We start from the raw sequence: 19,068 nt of genomic DNA, 5'->3' as shown, positions 1-19,068 counted from the left end.
TATGAGTTCAGGAGTACTAGTTGCTGGGGCAGTCAGAGGTATGTAATTCTCTGGGACTGGAATTACAGGCTTGTAAAATACCCTGTGGGGGCCGGGCAGTGATGGCACACACCTCTAATCCCAGCACTCAGAAGGCAGAGGCAGGCAGATCTCTGAGTTCAAGACCAACCTGGTCTACAGAGTGAGTTCCAGGATAGCCAGGGCTATACAGAGAAACCCTATCTTGGAAAACAAAACAAAGAAGACACCATGTGGGTGCTGGAAATTGAACTCAAGTTCTCTGACAGAGCAGTAAGCACTCTTAAGCACTAAGCCCCTCAAAGAGTAATACTCAATCATTGCATTAGAAAAATACACAGGTGCATAATACAGGCCTGGTCCTAGCGCTCTCCATCTCTGCTGTCCTCTATAGATCACAGGGCCAAGTAAAATTCCAGCTCCTACTTGAACAGCAGCCAGAAACTCATCCAGCTTCAGGCATCCTCTTCCATTATGGGAAAGCTCTGATGGAGAGACTATTCCATCCTCGGGTGCATGCAACAGCCACACTCAAGAAAGTCCCACTCACTTTGCCTGATTGCTTGGAACAAGTCTACAAAACTACAGAAGCAGAACACTCTTGGGGCTGAGGAGATAGCTCAGTCAGTAATGTGCCTGCTGTGTAAGCATAAGAGCCTAGGGTATGATCCAGACAACCCACATAAAAAGCCTGGTATGATGGCATGCACTTGTAATCCCAGCACTGAGGATGCTGAGGGAAACAGATCTCTGAGGCTCACTGGCCTGCTAACCTAACCTACTAGGAGAAGCCCAAGCCAATGAGACCCTAACTCAAAGGATCAAGTTGAATAGTGCCTGAGGAATGACCACTGAGGTTGACCTCTCACCTCCACATATACCCACACACAAACACACTCATATAAACAAATACACATATGTAAGCATACACACACACACACACACACACACACACACACACATGCACACACACCTATCTGGTCCTGCTCCTACCCTGCCACCTACAGGCCAAGTAACTTCCTGACATCACTTCTGCCTCTTGCAGCTTAGTCACCTCCTCTCTACAACAGGCACACAAACACATACCTCACAGAGCATCATGCAGAAAAAAAATAGCTAATATTTGCAAACGGCTTAACTCGGTGCCTGGAAAAATAGAAAAAGACTTCCAGACCATTGTTTCATTAAGTCAGGTCCCTGCTTCCCCAAAACAGCCCAGCACACTAGTCCCTTCTGCCCACGTCTTCTCTTGGCCAAACATCCAGAGTCCTTAATTATTCCTCATAGGTCAATTCCGAGTTTGTTTACCAGCCCAGTTGTTCCTTTTTGGATCTCTTCCAGATGCTAATATCCCTCTTAAAATGCAGGGCCTACAACTGAACACAATAAATTAGCCAAGATCTGAAGTGCAGCCCGAATCCAGCAGTCCCTGCCCTCCCCGCCTCTTACAGGCCTTAGATTCTCCTGGGGTTCTCAGAGTGAAGAGTCTTAATCTAAGCTGGAATCAAATTGCAATGAAGGCCACCTACACTTTCTGCAGGAATCTAACTCATGGTGATGGCGATCAGATAGACCAAGCTCTCTGTGCCCAGCAGTACAGTCAGCACTGAAGACATACTCTCTTATTTAACCCTAACAATCCTGGAGGGCACACTGTTAGCATCATTATTTTCCTACTAATAAATGGTCCTATGAGACTCAAGAGACTTGCCCAAGGTCACTGCATGATAAAAGACATTGTATTGGGTGGTGTGTATGGTTCTCCTGTGTCTTAAGTGTTCAAGGACACGGGAACTATCAGGATGAAAAAATGCTGGAAAACGAGACCAGAGTGATTCAATAGAGAAAGTGACACAATGTACCACACCATGTGGGCATCCAGACCATCTGTCATAAAGGGCACCCCATTCCCGTGAGCACGCATCAATGACTGTGGTTACCTGAGCAAAAGGAGCAGTGCCTGAGAAGACAAGTTAGAAGGGTTATCTCCCTTCTTATCCACCTGCACGATGAAAAATTAGAAAAAAATTCTAATGTTCTGCTCATGATGGTGCTGAAGGTCAGATGGGATGGGAGCTCCGCCTCACTGTTACAGCCTTCTACCTCAGAAACATGCCCAGCCGTGGACTTGCCAGCTTTTGTTTCTACGACAGAAGCAGAGATTTGTCACAGTGGGACTTTCAGCATGACTTGGAATGAAGTTGAAAATACTGCCAAAAGATTTTTGGTTTCCTATTCGAGGGAGATACTGAGGCAAGTGTCTAGTTGGGTAACAGATCCATCAAAAGTCACTAGTGCTATAGATACACAGACAATAGAGGCTTGGTGGTGGCTCCGAGGTGATTATGGGTCCACGTGGCAGGGGAGGCCTCTTTCTGTATGTACACTTTAGAGGAAGAGGTGGAGAGCTGATTGAACTCTTCCTTCTTTAGCCCCAGTCAGCCATTGTGTAGTCAGTGAGTACCATTGAGTACCCAATGAGTAGTCAGTTAAAGAATATCAGGTGATTGACTGACATTTTTCCTGGATTACCATTACTGGGGGTCCACAGGCCAAAGGAGGCAAGAATCTAGAGAGACAACTTCCCTTACTTTGAAAACTAAATAATTACTATAGCTACTGGAATTGCCATGGCTCATCCAAAATGGAGGCGCTTTCCAAAATGGCGTGGCCCTGGCAACCATTGTCTGTGCTGATCCACAGAAGGACCAGGAAATAAAGAGGGATAGACACATGCTGGCATGTGCTGTCATTTAAGTACATTCTAGAATCATTAGGCATAAGTCTAAAGATTTGGTAATGAGGAGGGCAGGAGGAAGGGAAATGCTCATTCAGAACCTCCCATTAAAAAAAAAAAAAAAAAAAAAAAAAAAAAAAAAAAAAAAAAAAAAAAAAAAAAAACAGAAACAAAATGATCTGTAGAAAGGAAAGAGAAACTAGGCAAAATTTACTAGTATGCCACCCAAAAAACTCCTGATGACAGGGTCCAAGGAATGGGATCCAGGTGGGTTCCATCTTTATTGCATCCTCATAGGACTTCTCCAATCTGTCTATTGCCTTCATCATTAGAGGGAAATGCTGTGCTTTTAAAGTGCTACACAGCGCTGACCTGAAGGCCAGCAGCCAGCTAATAGCTGGGCATTTTTGCCATTGTACAGCATTGCACACTGGACAGTGCGGGAGCAACAGCTGCCCTCTCATCATCCGATCCCCAGCCTTTTTATCAAAATGCTAACACAAGACTAAATAACTTACTACTCGGCAGAGAAATTACTAAGGGCACAGCAGAATAATCACCTGAGGGATGCGTGGTACTTCTAGATGGGAGGATGGGTTACCCTGGGAGATTCCAGAATAGAGCACAGAGAAGATTCCAGAAATTTAGAGAAGACCTGCCATGTTTCGGAATCCCAGATCCCAGATCAGTCAACATCTGTTTAACACTGGTGACACGGGAACATTCCGATACTGAAAATATGAATTACAAATAATAATAATAATACTTGCTCTGTAAACCCCACCTCCACCCTAGTTAAAAGCAAGTATTGTGTCTCTATTTCACAAGTGTAGAAGGAACAAAACCTTAGGGTGATCAGTCACCCAGCTACTCGACAGCAGAGCAAGAGTCCAGTGCTTAACTTCTGCCCCAAAGTCATTCTTTTTATTTTTATACAATTTCTTTATTTCTTCTTGTTTGTCAGTAGAGCAGATTTCAGTGGAGAGAGAAACCTGGGGAGGCATGCTGGAAATCTAGGGAGAGAGAAGAAATGATCTTTCTAGAGCATGAGATTAACAGCTTTAGACACGCCCAAGCGCCTGATATCATAGCTGTTTCTATAACCTGACTAGAATCCAGTGCTTGTCGTGTGAGGGACATGCGACCTTCTAAGTGAAAAGTATTTGCTATATGTTGCTGCACAAGAAAAATATTCAGGGCATGGCTCTGTAAAGTGCTTGTTGTGCGTGCAGGAGGACCTGAGTTCAGTTCCTAAAGCTCAGGCAGGAATGAACAAGGTCACACGAGCTCATGACTCCAGCACTGGGAAGGCAGAGATGAGGACAGGTTGATCCCTGGAGCTCACTAGCCAGCTGGCCTACTCTAACCAATGAGTTCAAAAAAATAAATGTAGACATCACCTAGGACCAACATTCAAGACTGTCCTCTGGCTTCCACATATGCATAAATACACATGCATACACACAATTCATGAGCTGTGTGTTAGTCGCCTTATACTACTACAACAAAATATCCATCATTCTGGAGAATGAGAGAGAAAAGCAGCAGGAAGGAGACAGTATGCTGTGCTCCAAAACTAGCTTGTGTTTGTATAGTGTCCTACATTGTCTTCAATGTGTGTGTGTGTGTGTATGTGTGTGTGTGTGTGTGTGTGCGCCTGTGTGTGCACAAGTTCTAGGGACTCAAACTCAGGTTCTCACACCAATGCAGCCCTGGGTGAGCTTTGGGAGTTTATGGCCAGGTCACACTTCCTGTTTTCTCTCTGATTCTGGAGAGTGGGTAAGAGTGGGACCAGCCTTGCCTGTTAACCCTCTTCCCCATCTCCACGAACTTTATCGAACCCTCTGGAACTTAAGCCAAAATATATTTTCTCACTTAAGTTACTTCTTGTCAAGGTGTTTTATCACAGCACCAGAAAAGGGAATGATGAAGCTGTTATCTAACATAAAACTTGTGCAAGAAATCCCAACTCCTGTGAGCTCACAAGTGCAACAGCCGTGGCAGGCCCAGAATTCAGCCTTCTACACAGCTCAGCCCCTCCTCCCGCCCTTCAATTCTTTCCGACCACACTTCCACTGGGTTCCCCGAGCCTTGGAGGGCTTCTAACAGGTGTTCCAGCTCTTATGTGTTACAGATAGATTTCCACCTACTAGTTTGAGAGCTCCTGGGATGTATTGACTTTCACAAGTTGGTCACCAATACAAGTGAGAGAGAAGACCTGAGGGGGACATTGAAACACAAGGACCTCCAGTTTTCTCATCCTTAACTGTTAGAGAGAGGGAATACCATACAATGCTATTAAGTGTGTGTGTGTGTGTGTGTGCATGTGTGTGTGTGTATGATGTATATGTTCAAGTATGAGCTTGCTCTTGTGTATGTGTGTGATGTATATGTTCAAGTGTGAGCTTGCTCTTGTGTGTGTGTGATGTATATGTTCAAGTGTGAGCTTGTGTGTGTGTGTGTGATTATATATTCATGTGTGAGCTTGCTCTTGTGTATGTGTGTATGATGTATATGTTCAAGTGTGAGCTTGCTCTTGTATGTGAGAGCAGCAGGCACAAATTTGCCAAGGTGCATGTTTGAAAGTCAGAGGGCAACTTCAGGTTTTGGTCCTTGCCTTCTACCTTGTTTGAGACACTCTCTTTCTGATGTGCTACATCAGGGACCAGTCCAACTGTCCCACAAGCTTCCTGAGAGTCTCCTGTCTCCAGAGTGCGACAGGGACACTTTGTCCAATGAGCACAACCATGCTTAGCTTAGTGTCGGTTCTGGAGGTTTGAACTCAGGTTCTGATACCAGAGCAACAAGTACTTCTGCACCCTGAGTCATCTCTCCAGCCGTAATACAATTAATTTCATGTCTCGTACTTTATAGCTGCCCAGCAAGGACTAGCGGATATAGACTTTTTTAAACTTTGCTCCAACACAGACTATTTAGACACGTAATAAGTACTCTATAATTATTTTTAGTAAGTAAATAAATGAACTAATGAACTTAACACTATCTCAAATGCAATGGTTATTAACTTGAAGTGCCTAATAAAGAAAACTCTTGACTAATCTCAGAAATTAGCATTTGTTTCCACAACATTGGTTTAAAAAAAAAAAGACACTGGGACCTTTTGTCATTCAAACAGCTGATGATGGTAAAGGCAGACCCTGCTTTAACAGTGAGTAAATTGGGAAGAGGTACAAGGAAAGACATGAGAGAAGCTGACTTGATTTTTTTTTCTTTTTTACATGTGCCAGGTAGACACTCTGCTGCTGAACCCCATGCCCAATCCTGGGCATTTCAAGATAGGCTCTCACTCTTTAACTCCTGCTGCCCTCATACTCACAATCCTCTTGTCTCTGTATTCCAAGTACTGGGGATTCAAGTCCCAGCCCCCTCCCTCCAACCACTGCTGATGTACTTAATACAGGTTTTGGTAGAGCTTATTTCATAAACCATAAAAAAGATTTTATATTTTCTGTCTATATACTGCCTTTTGAGAATGATCAAGTTCTCAAATGGATGCCCCATGCCAGACCCAGAGACCCCTCAGTGGCATTATGGCCCTACTATCTAGGACCCTGGGCAAGCCTCTTTGACTGGTGATGCTGTTGTGGGGATGCTGTAGGGATCTAAGACAGTCATGGGTCAAGGATGATGTCCGTGTTGTTCTGAAACCATATGTTCCAATCGTGAGTGCCCCAGGGTCTCACCTACAGTTCCAAAGAGTCACAGAAACAGTTACTGGAACAGAGCAGCTGCTGACATTGTGACAAATGGAAGCACGGACAGCAGCAGAAGAGCTGTGTGGCAGAAGCATGTGGGCAGAGAGACTGGTGGGCTCCTACGCTTGCTGTTTTACTAGACGCATGATTTTGGCTAACCGTCTGAAAGGGAATGCGTCAGCTCCTGCATCGGTGAAGTGGAGTGATGATGTCATCTTTATGGGGTCATTAAGTAGACTGAATATGCTAATATATGCAAAGTGCCTAGTGAACAGGAACCACCACCATCACAAGCTCCCTGACACACAACCCTATTTCAGTCCTATTTGTCCTCTGTGTTTATATTTCTCCACCTGTGACCTCATGTGACCAACCCCTTCTCATCTATTCAATCTCTTTTCCCTAAACTTTCCACTCAGAAGCCCTGAGCTCTATTCTCTGCACACACACACACACACACACACATCTCTCTGGTGAGATTTATCTGATTAAACAGAAAGCTGCATTGAAGGTAATAAGAGCCGTCCGCTCTCCCGGCTGAGGCTGACTCGTGGTGTGCATGCTGATGATACCAGGCCTGCTAAGAGCTTGCTCTCAGCCAGAGCAACAACCCTGGCCTGTCCCCTGGCCTGTCCCCTGGCCTCTGAAGAAGTCCCTGAAGTCTTATGTTCCTGTTTAATCCAGGACCAATAACCCCTACCCCTGCCCGATCCATACCCCACTCTAACCCTATCCAGTCAGATACACAAGGAAGGTCAGAGCCAAGAGAAGTAGTTGATGTAGAATTATAATTAGTGACATAAGGTCTCAAAGATATGGGAGCTATCCACAAACATGGAGTTTGACCATAGCAAGCTTTCCTGTCCATGGAATGTTCATGAATATTCCAGAAATAAAAAGGAATGCCTTCTACTTCCTTACCCTGGATTTTCCCAGAGACGAGTAAGAATTTGGACTGCAGAGATGACTTGGATGTGCAAGATACTTGTCACACAAGCATGAGACTCTAAATTTGACTCCTAGCACCCACAAGAAACACCCAGGTGCTATGGCACACACTTGTTACCCCAACGACAGGGAGGCAGAAACTAGAGAATCTAGCTGATCTAGCCAGAGTCCTGAGTTCCAGGTTCATTGAGAAACCATGTCTCAAAAATAAGGTAGAGAACAATTGAAGAAGACACCCAACATTGACCTCCAACTTCTATATGTACACACACACACATGCATACAACCATAACACTCTATATGTACACACATACACACATGCACACAAAAACACACAAAGAATCTTCCCAAGGGTCTTACTGAAGATATAGGGCCAGAATTTAGGGGTCAGTTTGGTTGGTTGGTTGGTTGGTTGGTTGGTTGGTTGGTTGGTTGGTTGGTGGTTAGTTGGTGACAAGATCTCACTCTGTTGCCCAGATGAGTCTCAAACTCCCTATGGAGCCCCAAACTTATAACAATCTTCTGGCCTCGGCCTCCCAAGTACTGGAATTACAGCCATAAGCCTAGGGATTTGTAGACTTTAGACAGATAGAACTCCTAATGAAACATAACTATTCAGATAAATTAAGCCTTATCCAGAATATTGGGTGCATTTTATTCACGTAACAAATGTCTCTGGGCCCCTTCCCATGCACCAGGCTCTCTGTTTCATGAAAGCTATGTCAACTAACCTATGAGATTATGCTCTAAGTCCTGTCTGCACAAAACCCCCTTCTGAGGGGAAGGAAGACTGTAGAACTGAGGGTTGGTCTCCAACTGCAGAAGACTTGGGACTTCCATGACCTAAGCCCTGACAGATGAGTGTAGAGTGGGAGGAGATGAGAATAAGGAAAGCATAAACATCACTTAGCAAGTCCCTTATGGAGGGCCACAAGACGGACCAGTCAAGCCACATGCTTAAGGCTTGGTTTTCCTTATGTATAAAGTAGGATAGGCTTTTTGTCCTACAAAGATACAGCACGTTCAGACTATATGTTGATTAAATCAGTGTTCATCTCATGATGTTTCCTGCCTCCAAGGGAAGATTTCTGGAAATAAGGTAGAATGGGAAAGACATAGGCATGCCTTCTTCAGGATTTGACAATGTCTAAGAAAATGTGGCTGGAGTATCCAGAATGCTGCAAGGTGCTAGGTTCAGAGTGAGATGAACAAGTGAGGCTCTCTCTTTCTGACATCCCTGCAACTCACAGTCTGGCACTTACACAATTCTGAGAGAGAGAGAAAGAGAGAGGGGGGGGGAGAGAGAGAGAGAGGGAGAGAGAGAGAGAGGGAGAGAGAGAGAGAGAGAGAGAGCCCTCTTACTGTACTCATTCTGTGGTTGGCCTTGCTCTATAAGGATGTTTAAAAAGAGTTGGTACATACCAGGCTGGGGAAGGTTATCAAGAGCATCAGCCTGGAGTTGACAACAAGGAACATAACAATCTCTGGAGAATGAGATCTTCCAAGGGACAGGCACAGAACTGGAAGAAATCCGAGATTCTTGGCAGCTCCCTGAACACAGACTTTTATCTCGATAGCAGAGGAGAATCACATTGAAATACATGTGCTTCTTTCCCAATGCAGTCATGGAAAGCAGGATAAGGCAACGGCATCTTATTCCCTAAGACCCTAGGGAGAGTGAACTTAAAGCATGTGGCTGTGGCAGTCTGCTCCCTGGGACTGCTTAGCAGATCACAAAGTGAGAGTAATAAAACGTCAGGCTCTCCCCCACTGGCTTAAGCCCCTTACTGCAATCAAATAAAATCAGAACCGCACAGCTGGCTGGGGGAAGCCAGATGTTGACCTGATGATGCAACTCAGGAGAAGCTGGGGGTGACCAGCCATACCCTTGCTATGACAAACCTGCTAGGACCAAAACTACCGACAGAAATCAGTTCAGTCCATCAAGTCAAGAACACCAGCCTGGCTGAGCCACCTCTTCCCAGAAGCTCAGAAGGTAGCACCTCCCCACCATCTGCCATACCCTTCATTCAAAAGCACAACTTGGACTATAGCAGATGTCTGTCTGGTCTTTCTAAAAGTTCACAGAGGCTTAAATGACGAAAAACTCAGACAATGCCTCTCTAATCAACCAAATACTGCCTTCCTCTTCCAGTCTACCACAGGGGTCTGATGGTACGATCTAAGCCAGATGGCTACTTCTTCTCCTAAAAGCTGCAGAGTCTTACTAATTCTGTCCCCTGAACAATCAATAGCCAGGGGACATGCAGAAGAGATGATTTGGTGGGTAAAGTGTTTGCACTGCAAGCCTGAGGACCTGAGTTCAATCCCCAGAAGCCACATTAAGAAGCTGAGAGTAGCAATATACAGCTGTAATCCCAGAACTGGGCAAGTGGGGACAGGAAGACCCTTGGGTCTTGCTAGCCAGTCACCATGGCCTCATTAGTAAGTTCTAAATTCACCAGTGAGAGATGCTGTCTCAAAAGAACAAGCACAGAGCAATTAAGGATGACCGATGCTAGGTGTCCGTCCATATATACATGAACACATGTGCACATGCACTTGCACAGACACACAGAGAGAGAGAGAGGAAGAGATTCAGAAGGCAAGAAGACTGTTTCATTTGATGACAATGGGTCATTGCTTTGTGTCAGGCACTCAAGGAGACAATCAAATGGAAAATTATTCTAGTTGGCAGTGACATTTTTATTTGCACACACCTGATGCATATAGTAGATACGTATTAATAAACCAGAAGGTAGACCAGGCTGGCTTGTAACTGAGATCCACTGTCTCTGTTTCTCAAGTGCTGGAATCAAAGGTATGCACCACAGTACCTGGCTATATGCCCTAATTTTCATGGATTCTAGAGATTCAAACTCAGGTCCTCACCCTTACATAGCAAGCACTCTACCCTTAACTTTAGACCCACCATAAGGTTATAGATGGTGGGTTCCATCCTTGCAACTCCAACCTGTGTGGTATTCCACCCTCATCTCTTACACACACACACACACACACACACACACACACACACACACTAAAATTCTTTCTGCTTCCCAAGTTTTCACACCTCTAAACTAGATAAGCTGTTCCTTCCACCCAACCACCCAACGCTCTTCCTCCAGTGCCTTGAAGAAGGCAACCCACACCAGCCTAGATGACTGAGAGCAATCATTCTACCCACAATCCCTCTTGCCTGTTCCCACTCCCACAACTGAATTGCCCAACCTCTACATTCACCAGTCCCTTGCCTGCAGCCGTTAATCCCTCTCAAACGCTTTCACCCTCGGGCTCTCCTTCTCCTTGCATGCTTCCCGCTTCCCTTTCCTCCTCCAGTTCCCAGAATCCTTCTCTCGGTTACCTGGATCCTCTTGATTTCTCCCCTCCACTACCCTAAACCCTTATCGCTTTCCCTGCCCTTACCTCTAGACTTCCTCTGCATGGAACCTTGTGAGGACCCCCCTCCCCACCCCTGCTAATCCAGAGTGGTTCTTGGTAGCATTGTGCTACATATGGTGTAGTGGAAGTTGCCATGTCCTAGCCAGCCTTAGCTTATTTAAAATTCAGATTCATACTCCTTACTCCCTAGAGAATGAGACTCTAGATGTCAATTTGGCCTTTCTTCCTGACCTCCAAAAAGTCTTGAGAAATGAGTTGGCGCTGGGCAAACATCTTGATACTGGATGGGGAAAAAAAAAAAAAAAAACGGGACAAGTATGTGTCCATCTCCCAAAGGAGATGGGACCAGCTCCCACCTACAAAACCGTGCTTCCAGGCTTCAGACTCCTCTCAAATTATGCTATGCCTCATTCCAGATCATAAGAACCTGAAAATCATGAGGAAAAGTAACTCACTCAAGGTCCCATGTTCCCATGTCCCTATGTCCTTCATTGCCCTGCCTTGCAGTTGAACACTGTGCCCAAACCTTCCCATAGGGTCCTAGGTTTTTTTCTCTACTGCTGTGATAAACACCTATCGCCAAAATAAAAAGGAGACAAATTACTTATTTGGCTTCCAGATTACAGTATGTCAGCAAGGGAAGCCAGAGTAGGAATTCCAGCAGAAACCTAAAAGCAAGACTTGAAGCAGAGGTCATAGAGGAACATTGCTTACTGTCTTGCTCCCCCTGGCTTTCTCCGTTTGCTTTCTTATACAACCCAGGATCATCTGCCCAAGGGTAGTACTATCCATTACAGGCTGGGCCTTCCCATATCCACCATTAACAAAGAAAACTCCCCACAGACACACCTATAGGCCAATATGAGGGTGGAAATTCCTCAGCTGAAATTCCTGTTTCTCAGGTGATTCTAGTTTGTATCAAGTTGAAAAAAAATGAACCAGACAGATATACATAGTATCTGTCATGTTGGGGGTCACAGCTGAAGTTCCTTAAGGCCCTGGTGAGACCCATCCCCTGAGCAGAAGAGAACAGATTCCCCACTTTCTGTTAATAAATAAATAAATAAATAATGCATCTACTGCCAAAAACCTTCTGTCAATTAGTATTCATCAAATTTATCTGGGGGCTGGAGAGATGGCTCAACAGTTAAGAGCTCTTCCTGTTCTCGAAGAGGACCCTAGGTCCTCCAAGAACCCATGTCAGGCAGCTCACAAATGCCTATAACCCCAGCTCTCAGGGATCCAATGCCCTCTTCTGGATTCCATGGGCATCTGCACTCACACCTACACACACACACACACACACACACACACACACACACACACACACACACACTTTAATAAAATAAATCTTAGTACTTGTTTGCGATCAGGTGCCTCATTTTCAGACTCATTCAGCTCCTGTGTCCAGTAGGTCATGGACTATAAGCAAGTACTTTAAGTCCCCAGAGGCAGTGACTCCAAATGCTGTGTTTACTGTCCACAGATGCCCAGAGCACAGACCCACTGAACATAGGGGAGAGGCTTAAAATAATCCTGTGCAAATTGCACTGTTCAAACAGAGGCAAAAATGGATGAGGATTATCAGGCACAGGGAAATAGCCATGCTGGCATCAAGATGGGTCCTTTTTCTTTGGGGAAAATATTAGGAAATCTTAGAGATTTTGGAGTTGTGGTAGAACACACAAGATAATGTTGAATTTAGGGTTTGTTGGTTTGTTTGCTTGTTTATGTCTTGCTTTGGAGGGATGTTTACTTTTTTAAGATTTATTTTATGTGTATATGTGTGCATGTTCTGTTTGTCCACAGAAGCCAGTAGAAGATATTGGATCCCGCTCTGGTTTTTATCCAGGCAGTATCTCACTATGTTACATTGGACTCATAACAACCTCCCTGTCTCACCCTCTCAAGCCCTGAGATTGTAGGAGTATACCACCATACCCAACTTGGACCATGACTGAACCAGCTCTCTCTCAGATGCTCTCACCACCGCAGAGACAGTCACCACTAACTCTGTGTGCATCTGTAATGATTCCAACATAGTCACAGCATCGTCCCCTCATGCTGTGAGGACATCCTCATGCTGTGGACACTGGCAAGCAGCACACATGCCACTACACAAAGCTCATACCCCTTTGCATTTAGTTGACATTGTACCGGCTGATGTGATCCCTATCCTTGACACAACTAAGAATCTCCCAATAAGAAAGCATCTCAAAGGAGGCATTGCCTCCCTCAGATTGGCCTGCAGGCAAGCCTATGAAGCATTTTCGTGATTAATGACTGAGGGGGAGGGTCTGGCCCACAATGGGCAGTGCCATGCTGGGCAGGTGGTCCTGGAGTGTATGAGAAAGCAAGCCATGGAGAGCAAGCCACTAAGCAGTGTTCCTCCATGGCTTTCCCTCTTGCTACTTGCTAGCCTCGACAACAGGACGCCAAAAGCAAAACAGACAGGAACCATTACTACATTATATGTTACAACGCACTGAAAACAAAACACGTGTAATACGTCCATCAACCATTGTCGACATCATCTATCCCTGAGCACACTGCTCCCCATGTGACCCCAGTGGCCTAACCTGTCCCAGATACAGGCCTTGCACACACCAAGCTCTGTGGCATTACCTGTTCCACACCCACACTCTAATCTCTGCATACAGCTGTTACAAAGCATCCACTGGCATACATGACACTCACGTCAGCACATGCAGAAGCAGATCCCATCCCAGGACTCCAGTTGCACTCCTAGCCACACACAAACAATAACAAAAGTATGCCTCTCCCTCATCCGTTCACCACAGTCCTTGGAGAGCTGAATAGGGCATGCCCAGAGCCTGAGTAAGAATGCTTGGAAAAATCCCAGCATACCTTACAAATATCCTAAGAAACACCAGAGTATGTCTGTGTTTTTATACTGTGTATAATAGTCTAATTATTTTAAAATTGTTAACCCATGTACCAATATTTACAAACACTTCCTATTAGTAGGAATATTTGATTAATTAATGGGTGTCTCGATCATCATTCAGTCACTATGAAATCACCGAGCACCAATTAAGTTTGAGACATCAGGGTAGACACCTGGGGATTAGAGAACAAACAAGGAATAAATAAAGAAAATCATGTGATCCCTGCTCTTGGATATAACCAGATATAACAAGCTTCAAAAATAAACAGCTGGGACTGGCAGGATTGCTCAGTGGGTAAAGACACTTGGCAACAAGTCTGATGGCCAGAGTTCTATCCCCACAACCCACATGGTGGACAAGGAAAATTATTCCTTCATGTTGTCATCTGACCACCATTTGTGTGCACATACATACTAATACAAATACACTCTAATGCACACACACCCACATGCACCCACAAGCACACATACAGGACTATCACGCACATACACTCTAATACACACACACACACATTTGCAGGCACACATGCACACACATGGGACTATCACACACACACACACCCATGACTATCACACTTGCACACACACACACTCACACTCTACCTCTGTGGTTCCTCCATGTTTGAAGACCTACAAGCCTCTCCCAAGGGAGCACATGAGTCCCTCCATCTGCTCAGTGAAGATGTAGAACTCAGACCTCTTAGGGACCCAGAGCAACCCAAATGATCACTCCTCGACTCTTACTTACACTTCTGTGACTCTGTTGAAATCTGGGCACCCTGGAGACCTGGCTTAGACATTACTAACCTACTTCATTAGGGAAGAGAGGCCTGGCATGAATACCTTGGGACATCACCAGATGTTTGGTTTCCAAGCTCCCACCTCCTAGTACTAAGGGGTACCAGGTACCTACCTGGCACTGATAAACTCTGGAACCTGGGTTGGAATCTCTACTTGGCCTCAGCTCTGTCCATGCCTACACACACACTCTGTTTTTTTTAAGCAGCCAAAGGTGATTTATTAAAGACACCTTGGTGGGACTGATTGCTCTGGCAGCATGTGTATAGTAGAGGATTTCGAAGCCGATCATCAATGGGAGGAGAGGCCCTTGGCCCTGTGAAGGTCCTGTGCCCCAGTGTAGGGGAATGCCGGGGCCAATAAGTGGGAGAGGGTGGGGTGGCGAGCAAAGGGAGGGGGGAAGCAACAGGGGTTTGTTCTTGTTGGGTTTTTTGTTTTTGTTTGTTTGTTTGTTTGTTTTGGAGGGGAAAGTGGAAAAGGAGAAATCATATGACATGTAAATAAAGAAAATATCTAATTAAAAAATAAAATTTATATCGAGAAAAACATAAAAAAAGAAAGTAAGAAAACAATGTGGTATTTCACTCAGGGGGAAAAAAGATACCTTGGTATATAGTTTAAGCACAGGGAAGTAAGAACAGTACTCAGAACAATACACCCACAAATGTGGATAGGGACTTCTCAAAAAGGTCATCTCAGCTTTTTTCTTTGTTTGTTTGGGTTTTTTTGGGGGGAGGGGACATTGCTATGTGGCACAAGATAGCTTCAAACTAATGGCCATCTTCTTGCCTCAGCCTCTGGGGAGCTGAGGTCACAGGTGTGTAGCACCTCCAGTTTCTGATGGTAGTATTTTTTAAGGTTTATTTAACTAATATGTATACAGTATTCTGCCTGCGTGTGTACCTTCATACCAAACGAGAGCACTGGATCCCATTACAGATGGTTATGAGCCACCATGCGGTTGCTGGAAATTGAACTCAGGACCTCTGGAAGAACAGCCAGCACTCTTAACCTCTGAGCCATCTCTCCAGACCTCTAGTGGTGGATTTCTAAAATGCTTGTTTTGTAACATAGACATTCATGTGCATAAGTGTGTAGGTCTGCTAAAGATGGGGGGGCGGGCAGTGAATTTGTATTTCCAAATGCATTTTATTTTGGAAACTTTTATATATTTACTTACTCATCTTTACAACCGCTGATTCTGAGATCCTTTAATAGCCCATGCACCTGTGAGAAGGCAGGTATCCAAAGAAAGCACAACTGAGTCAGACAGACCCACCCTCCAGGGTTCTCCTCAGGGAGACTCAGACCAAACCTCTCAGCCTCCTCTCCCAAGGAGACCCAGCAGCCACTGTGATGACTCATGATAGCAGACACTGAGGAGCTGGAGACTTCTCAGTCTCAGCCAGACGCTGGCTGGCTGCCAGGCCCCAGGCTGGTTTCCACCGGGACTAGATAAACAGTGTGGCCCGTGCCTTCCTCCTTACAGACCCAGCTCAAGCTCAGAGTACTCCATGCCTTACATAGCTGAACAAGGCTACGGTCTGACCAGGGCATAGAGAAGAGCCACCATCAACCTTGTGCTTCTCTCTCTCTTCTTAGCCTTGCTGCTTCCAAAGAGGCTGAAGCTGCCCGCTCTGCACCCAAGCCTATGTCACCCTCGGACTTCCTGGATAAGCTCATGGGGAGGACTTCTGGGTATGATGCCAGGATCAGGCCCAACTTTAAAGGTAGGAAAACATTCCTGTCAGATTCACAGGGAAACACTCTCCCATGATTCAAAGTGCTGTGAACCCCACACTTCCTTCTCCACTCAAGGCAGACACTACAAGTCAATGCAATATCTATTCCCAACAAGTCCAGAGCCTCAGAGAATTCAACTCAATAGTACTTCTGGTTTCCTGGAGTCAGTGAGTGAATTAAGGTCTATATTGCTGTGTTTAGTGTTATAAACTGTAACAGAAGAAATGTGGGTCAAGTTTTGACTCAAACACAAGTCCCTCCCTTTGTCTGGGCCTCCATTTTCACATTTCTACAATGTTGGCTTGGCTGCATGTGCAGTCATGTGGCATGGTTCTTTGGTTTTATGATTCCTCCAAGATTTCTGAGAAAGAGATGCCGGTGAGGAACAGGTCCACCTTGTCCTTGACCCAAGGAGCCACAACCTCTGTTTGTTCTGTAAGGGGCCTCCTACTCAAACCCACATGCAGAAGACTCTAGTGGACTTACAAATAATTCTGCAAGGTCCTCTTGGAAATGAGACTCATCATTTTGCATGACTATTGAAACTAGGAAGAGCACTGACTTCTCTTCTCCTTGCTGTGACAAAAGCAACTCGAGGGAGGAAGGGTTCTTTCAGCTCACAATCAGAGGAGATACAGCCCATCTGGTGGTGAAGACCTGACAACAGGGCTGAGTGAGGAAGCAGAGATTCTCTGGGGTACATCTCCCTTTCTTCTCTTTGTACAGTCTGAGATGGAAGCCCCACAGTATGAGGCTGTCCCCATTCAGGTTGGGTCTTCCCAGTCAGAGGTCAGATGTCACCAGGTAGAGACAGTGGCTAAGAAGACCCACGGGCTTCTGGGACTAGAGATCTCTCCCCTTACCCCCAGTCTGTAGACCAACAACCCTACAGACACCCTGTGGGAATGTGAGCTCTGTGTGGTCATACGAGCCAGCAGTCCAAGAAAACCCAAAACTGAACCCTGCAAGAAGTTCTTGATTCCTGAGTCATGTAAATTCAAACAAAACATGTTCAGGGTCCATCGCTGCCAAATTACACATGCTGGTCCAGGCAGCTGGACCAACTTCTCAGGCATCCACAGTCCCACTGGGACCTTGGTACCAGAACGAGAGGAGATAAGGGCACTGTGTCCTCTGATACCTTCGAATGCTGTGCCTTAAGTGCTTCGCAGCCCATAGACATGGCTTTAAAGAACTCTTGCAACCCTGTGCACCCAGATCTTCCATACAGCACCCTGTAAAAATCTTATTCCAGGAACCAACAACCATAGGATCAATTCTTGGCCCCAGGTGCTTCTCCTTGACATCCCTGTGGCTCAAGTCCAACTGCAAAGATGGATATGACAACTGGCAACAGTTATCTGATATCTGCTCATATTCCCTAACCCTGCCCCCACCATTCCATTCCCCACACTCTCTTCTCTGACTGCCCTGTCCACAAGTCTCTGCAGACAGAAAGAGATCTGGGGGCTGCCTGGGAGTGGGGGGTTATACTCAGGCTCACCTCCCAGCCTTCTTTCTCCACTGGCTCCTTCACTGAACTCTGTCCTGGCTGGGTTTGTATGTCAACTTGACACAAGCTGGAGTTATCACAGAGAAAGGAGCCTCCCTTGAGGAAATGCTTTCATGAGATCCAGCTGTAAGGCATTTTCTCAATTAGTGATCGAGGATGGGAGGGCCCACTGTGGGTGGTGTCATCCCTGGGCTGGTAGCAGCCCTGGATTTTATGAGAAAGCAAGCTGAGCAAGCCAGGGGAAGCAAGCCAGTAAGTAACATCCCTCCATGGCCTCTGCATCAGCTCCTGCTTCCTGACCTGCCTGAGTTCCAGTCCTGACTTCCTTTAGTGATGAACAGCAATGTGAAAGTGTAAGCTGAATAAACCCTTTCCTCCCCAACTTGCTTCTTGGTCATGATGTTTGTGCAGAAATAGAAACCCTGACCAAGACAGCCTCCAAATGCAATTCCATCATCATTAACACAGCCTTGTTTCTTGGGTTCCTGCTGCTGTGATAAATACCATAACCAAAACGCACTTGGGGAAAAAAGATTTGATTTGGTTTATGCTTCTGCATCACAGTCCATCGCTGAGGGAAATTGGGCAGGAACTCCAGGAAGGAACCTGAAGGCAGAAACTAATACAGAGGCCACGGGGCGACACTGCTTACTGGCTTGCTCAGGCTGCTTTCTTATACACCCAAGACTACCTTCTAAAGGGCAGCATCACCTGCAGTGAGCTGGGGCCTCCTACATCAATGACTAATTAGAAAAATCACCACAGGCCCATCTGATGGGGGCATTTTCTCAGTTGAGGTTACCAAACGTCTCTAGCTTGTGTCAAGTTGACATAAGACTAGCCAGCATGCCTTGGTTCTCCCAAGGACAGGACACTTTGTAATACAGTTGGCTGGAGCACTTCCCCAAGTTAGAATCTCAAACACCTAGAAGAGGGCCAGGCAGATAAGCTGCAAGGGTGGGATGGGATGGAGATGAGAAAACATAGAAGACTTGGGGGCTAGGGAGATGGGTCAGTGAGTTAAACGTACCTGCAGTTCAGACCTCTGCAAAAGCCAGGCATGGCCACATGTCTGTGACAACAACACTGGAAAGGTAGAGAAAAGCAGGTCTCTGGCAAGCCTGTACTCAGTGGTTGAGGTCTGGGTTCTGTATGACACTCTGTCTCAAAAGATAAGGTTTAGAGAAATAGTCAGAGACCCCTACCTTCTTTCTTCCCTTTCTCCAGATAGATAGATAGATGGACAGACAGACAGACAGACAGATAGGTGTGGGGGGCGTGGGGT

At 45.7% G+C, this 19,068-nt stretch overlaps 1 protein-coding gene across 2 annotated transcripts in view; it reads left to right on the top strand.

Annotated features, from left to right (window-relative positions):
* The window catches only part of Glra1 (glycine receptor alpha 1), a 97,933-nt gene that overhangs the window by 18,091 nt on the left and 60,774 nt on the right, over nucleotides 1-19,068 (top strand). For both annotated transcript variants that reach the window (XM_031351904.1, XM_031351903.1), the window contains exon 2: nucleotides 16,130-16,257. In XM_031351904.1, the coding sequence (XP_031207764.1) occupies nucleotides 16,130-16,257 (128 nt within the window). The remainder of the gene's footprint in view (nucleotides 1-16,129; nucleotides 16,258-19,068) is intronic.

This window comes from Mastomys coucha, unplaced genomic scaffold, assembly GCF_008632895.1.
Source record: "Mastomys coucha isolate ucsf_1 unplaced genomic scaffold, UCSF_Mcou_1 pScaffold5, whole genome shotgun sequence".
Lineage (NCBI taxonomy): Eukaryota > Metazoa > Chordata > Mammalia > Rodentia > Muridae > Mastomys > Mastomys coucha.
This window is presented reverse-complemented; position numbering and strand designations above follow the sequence as displayed.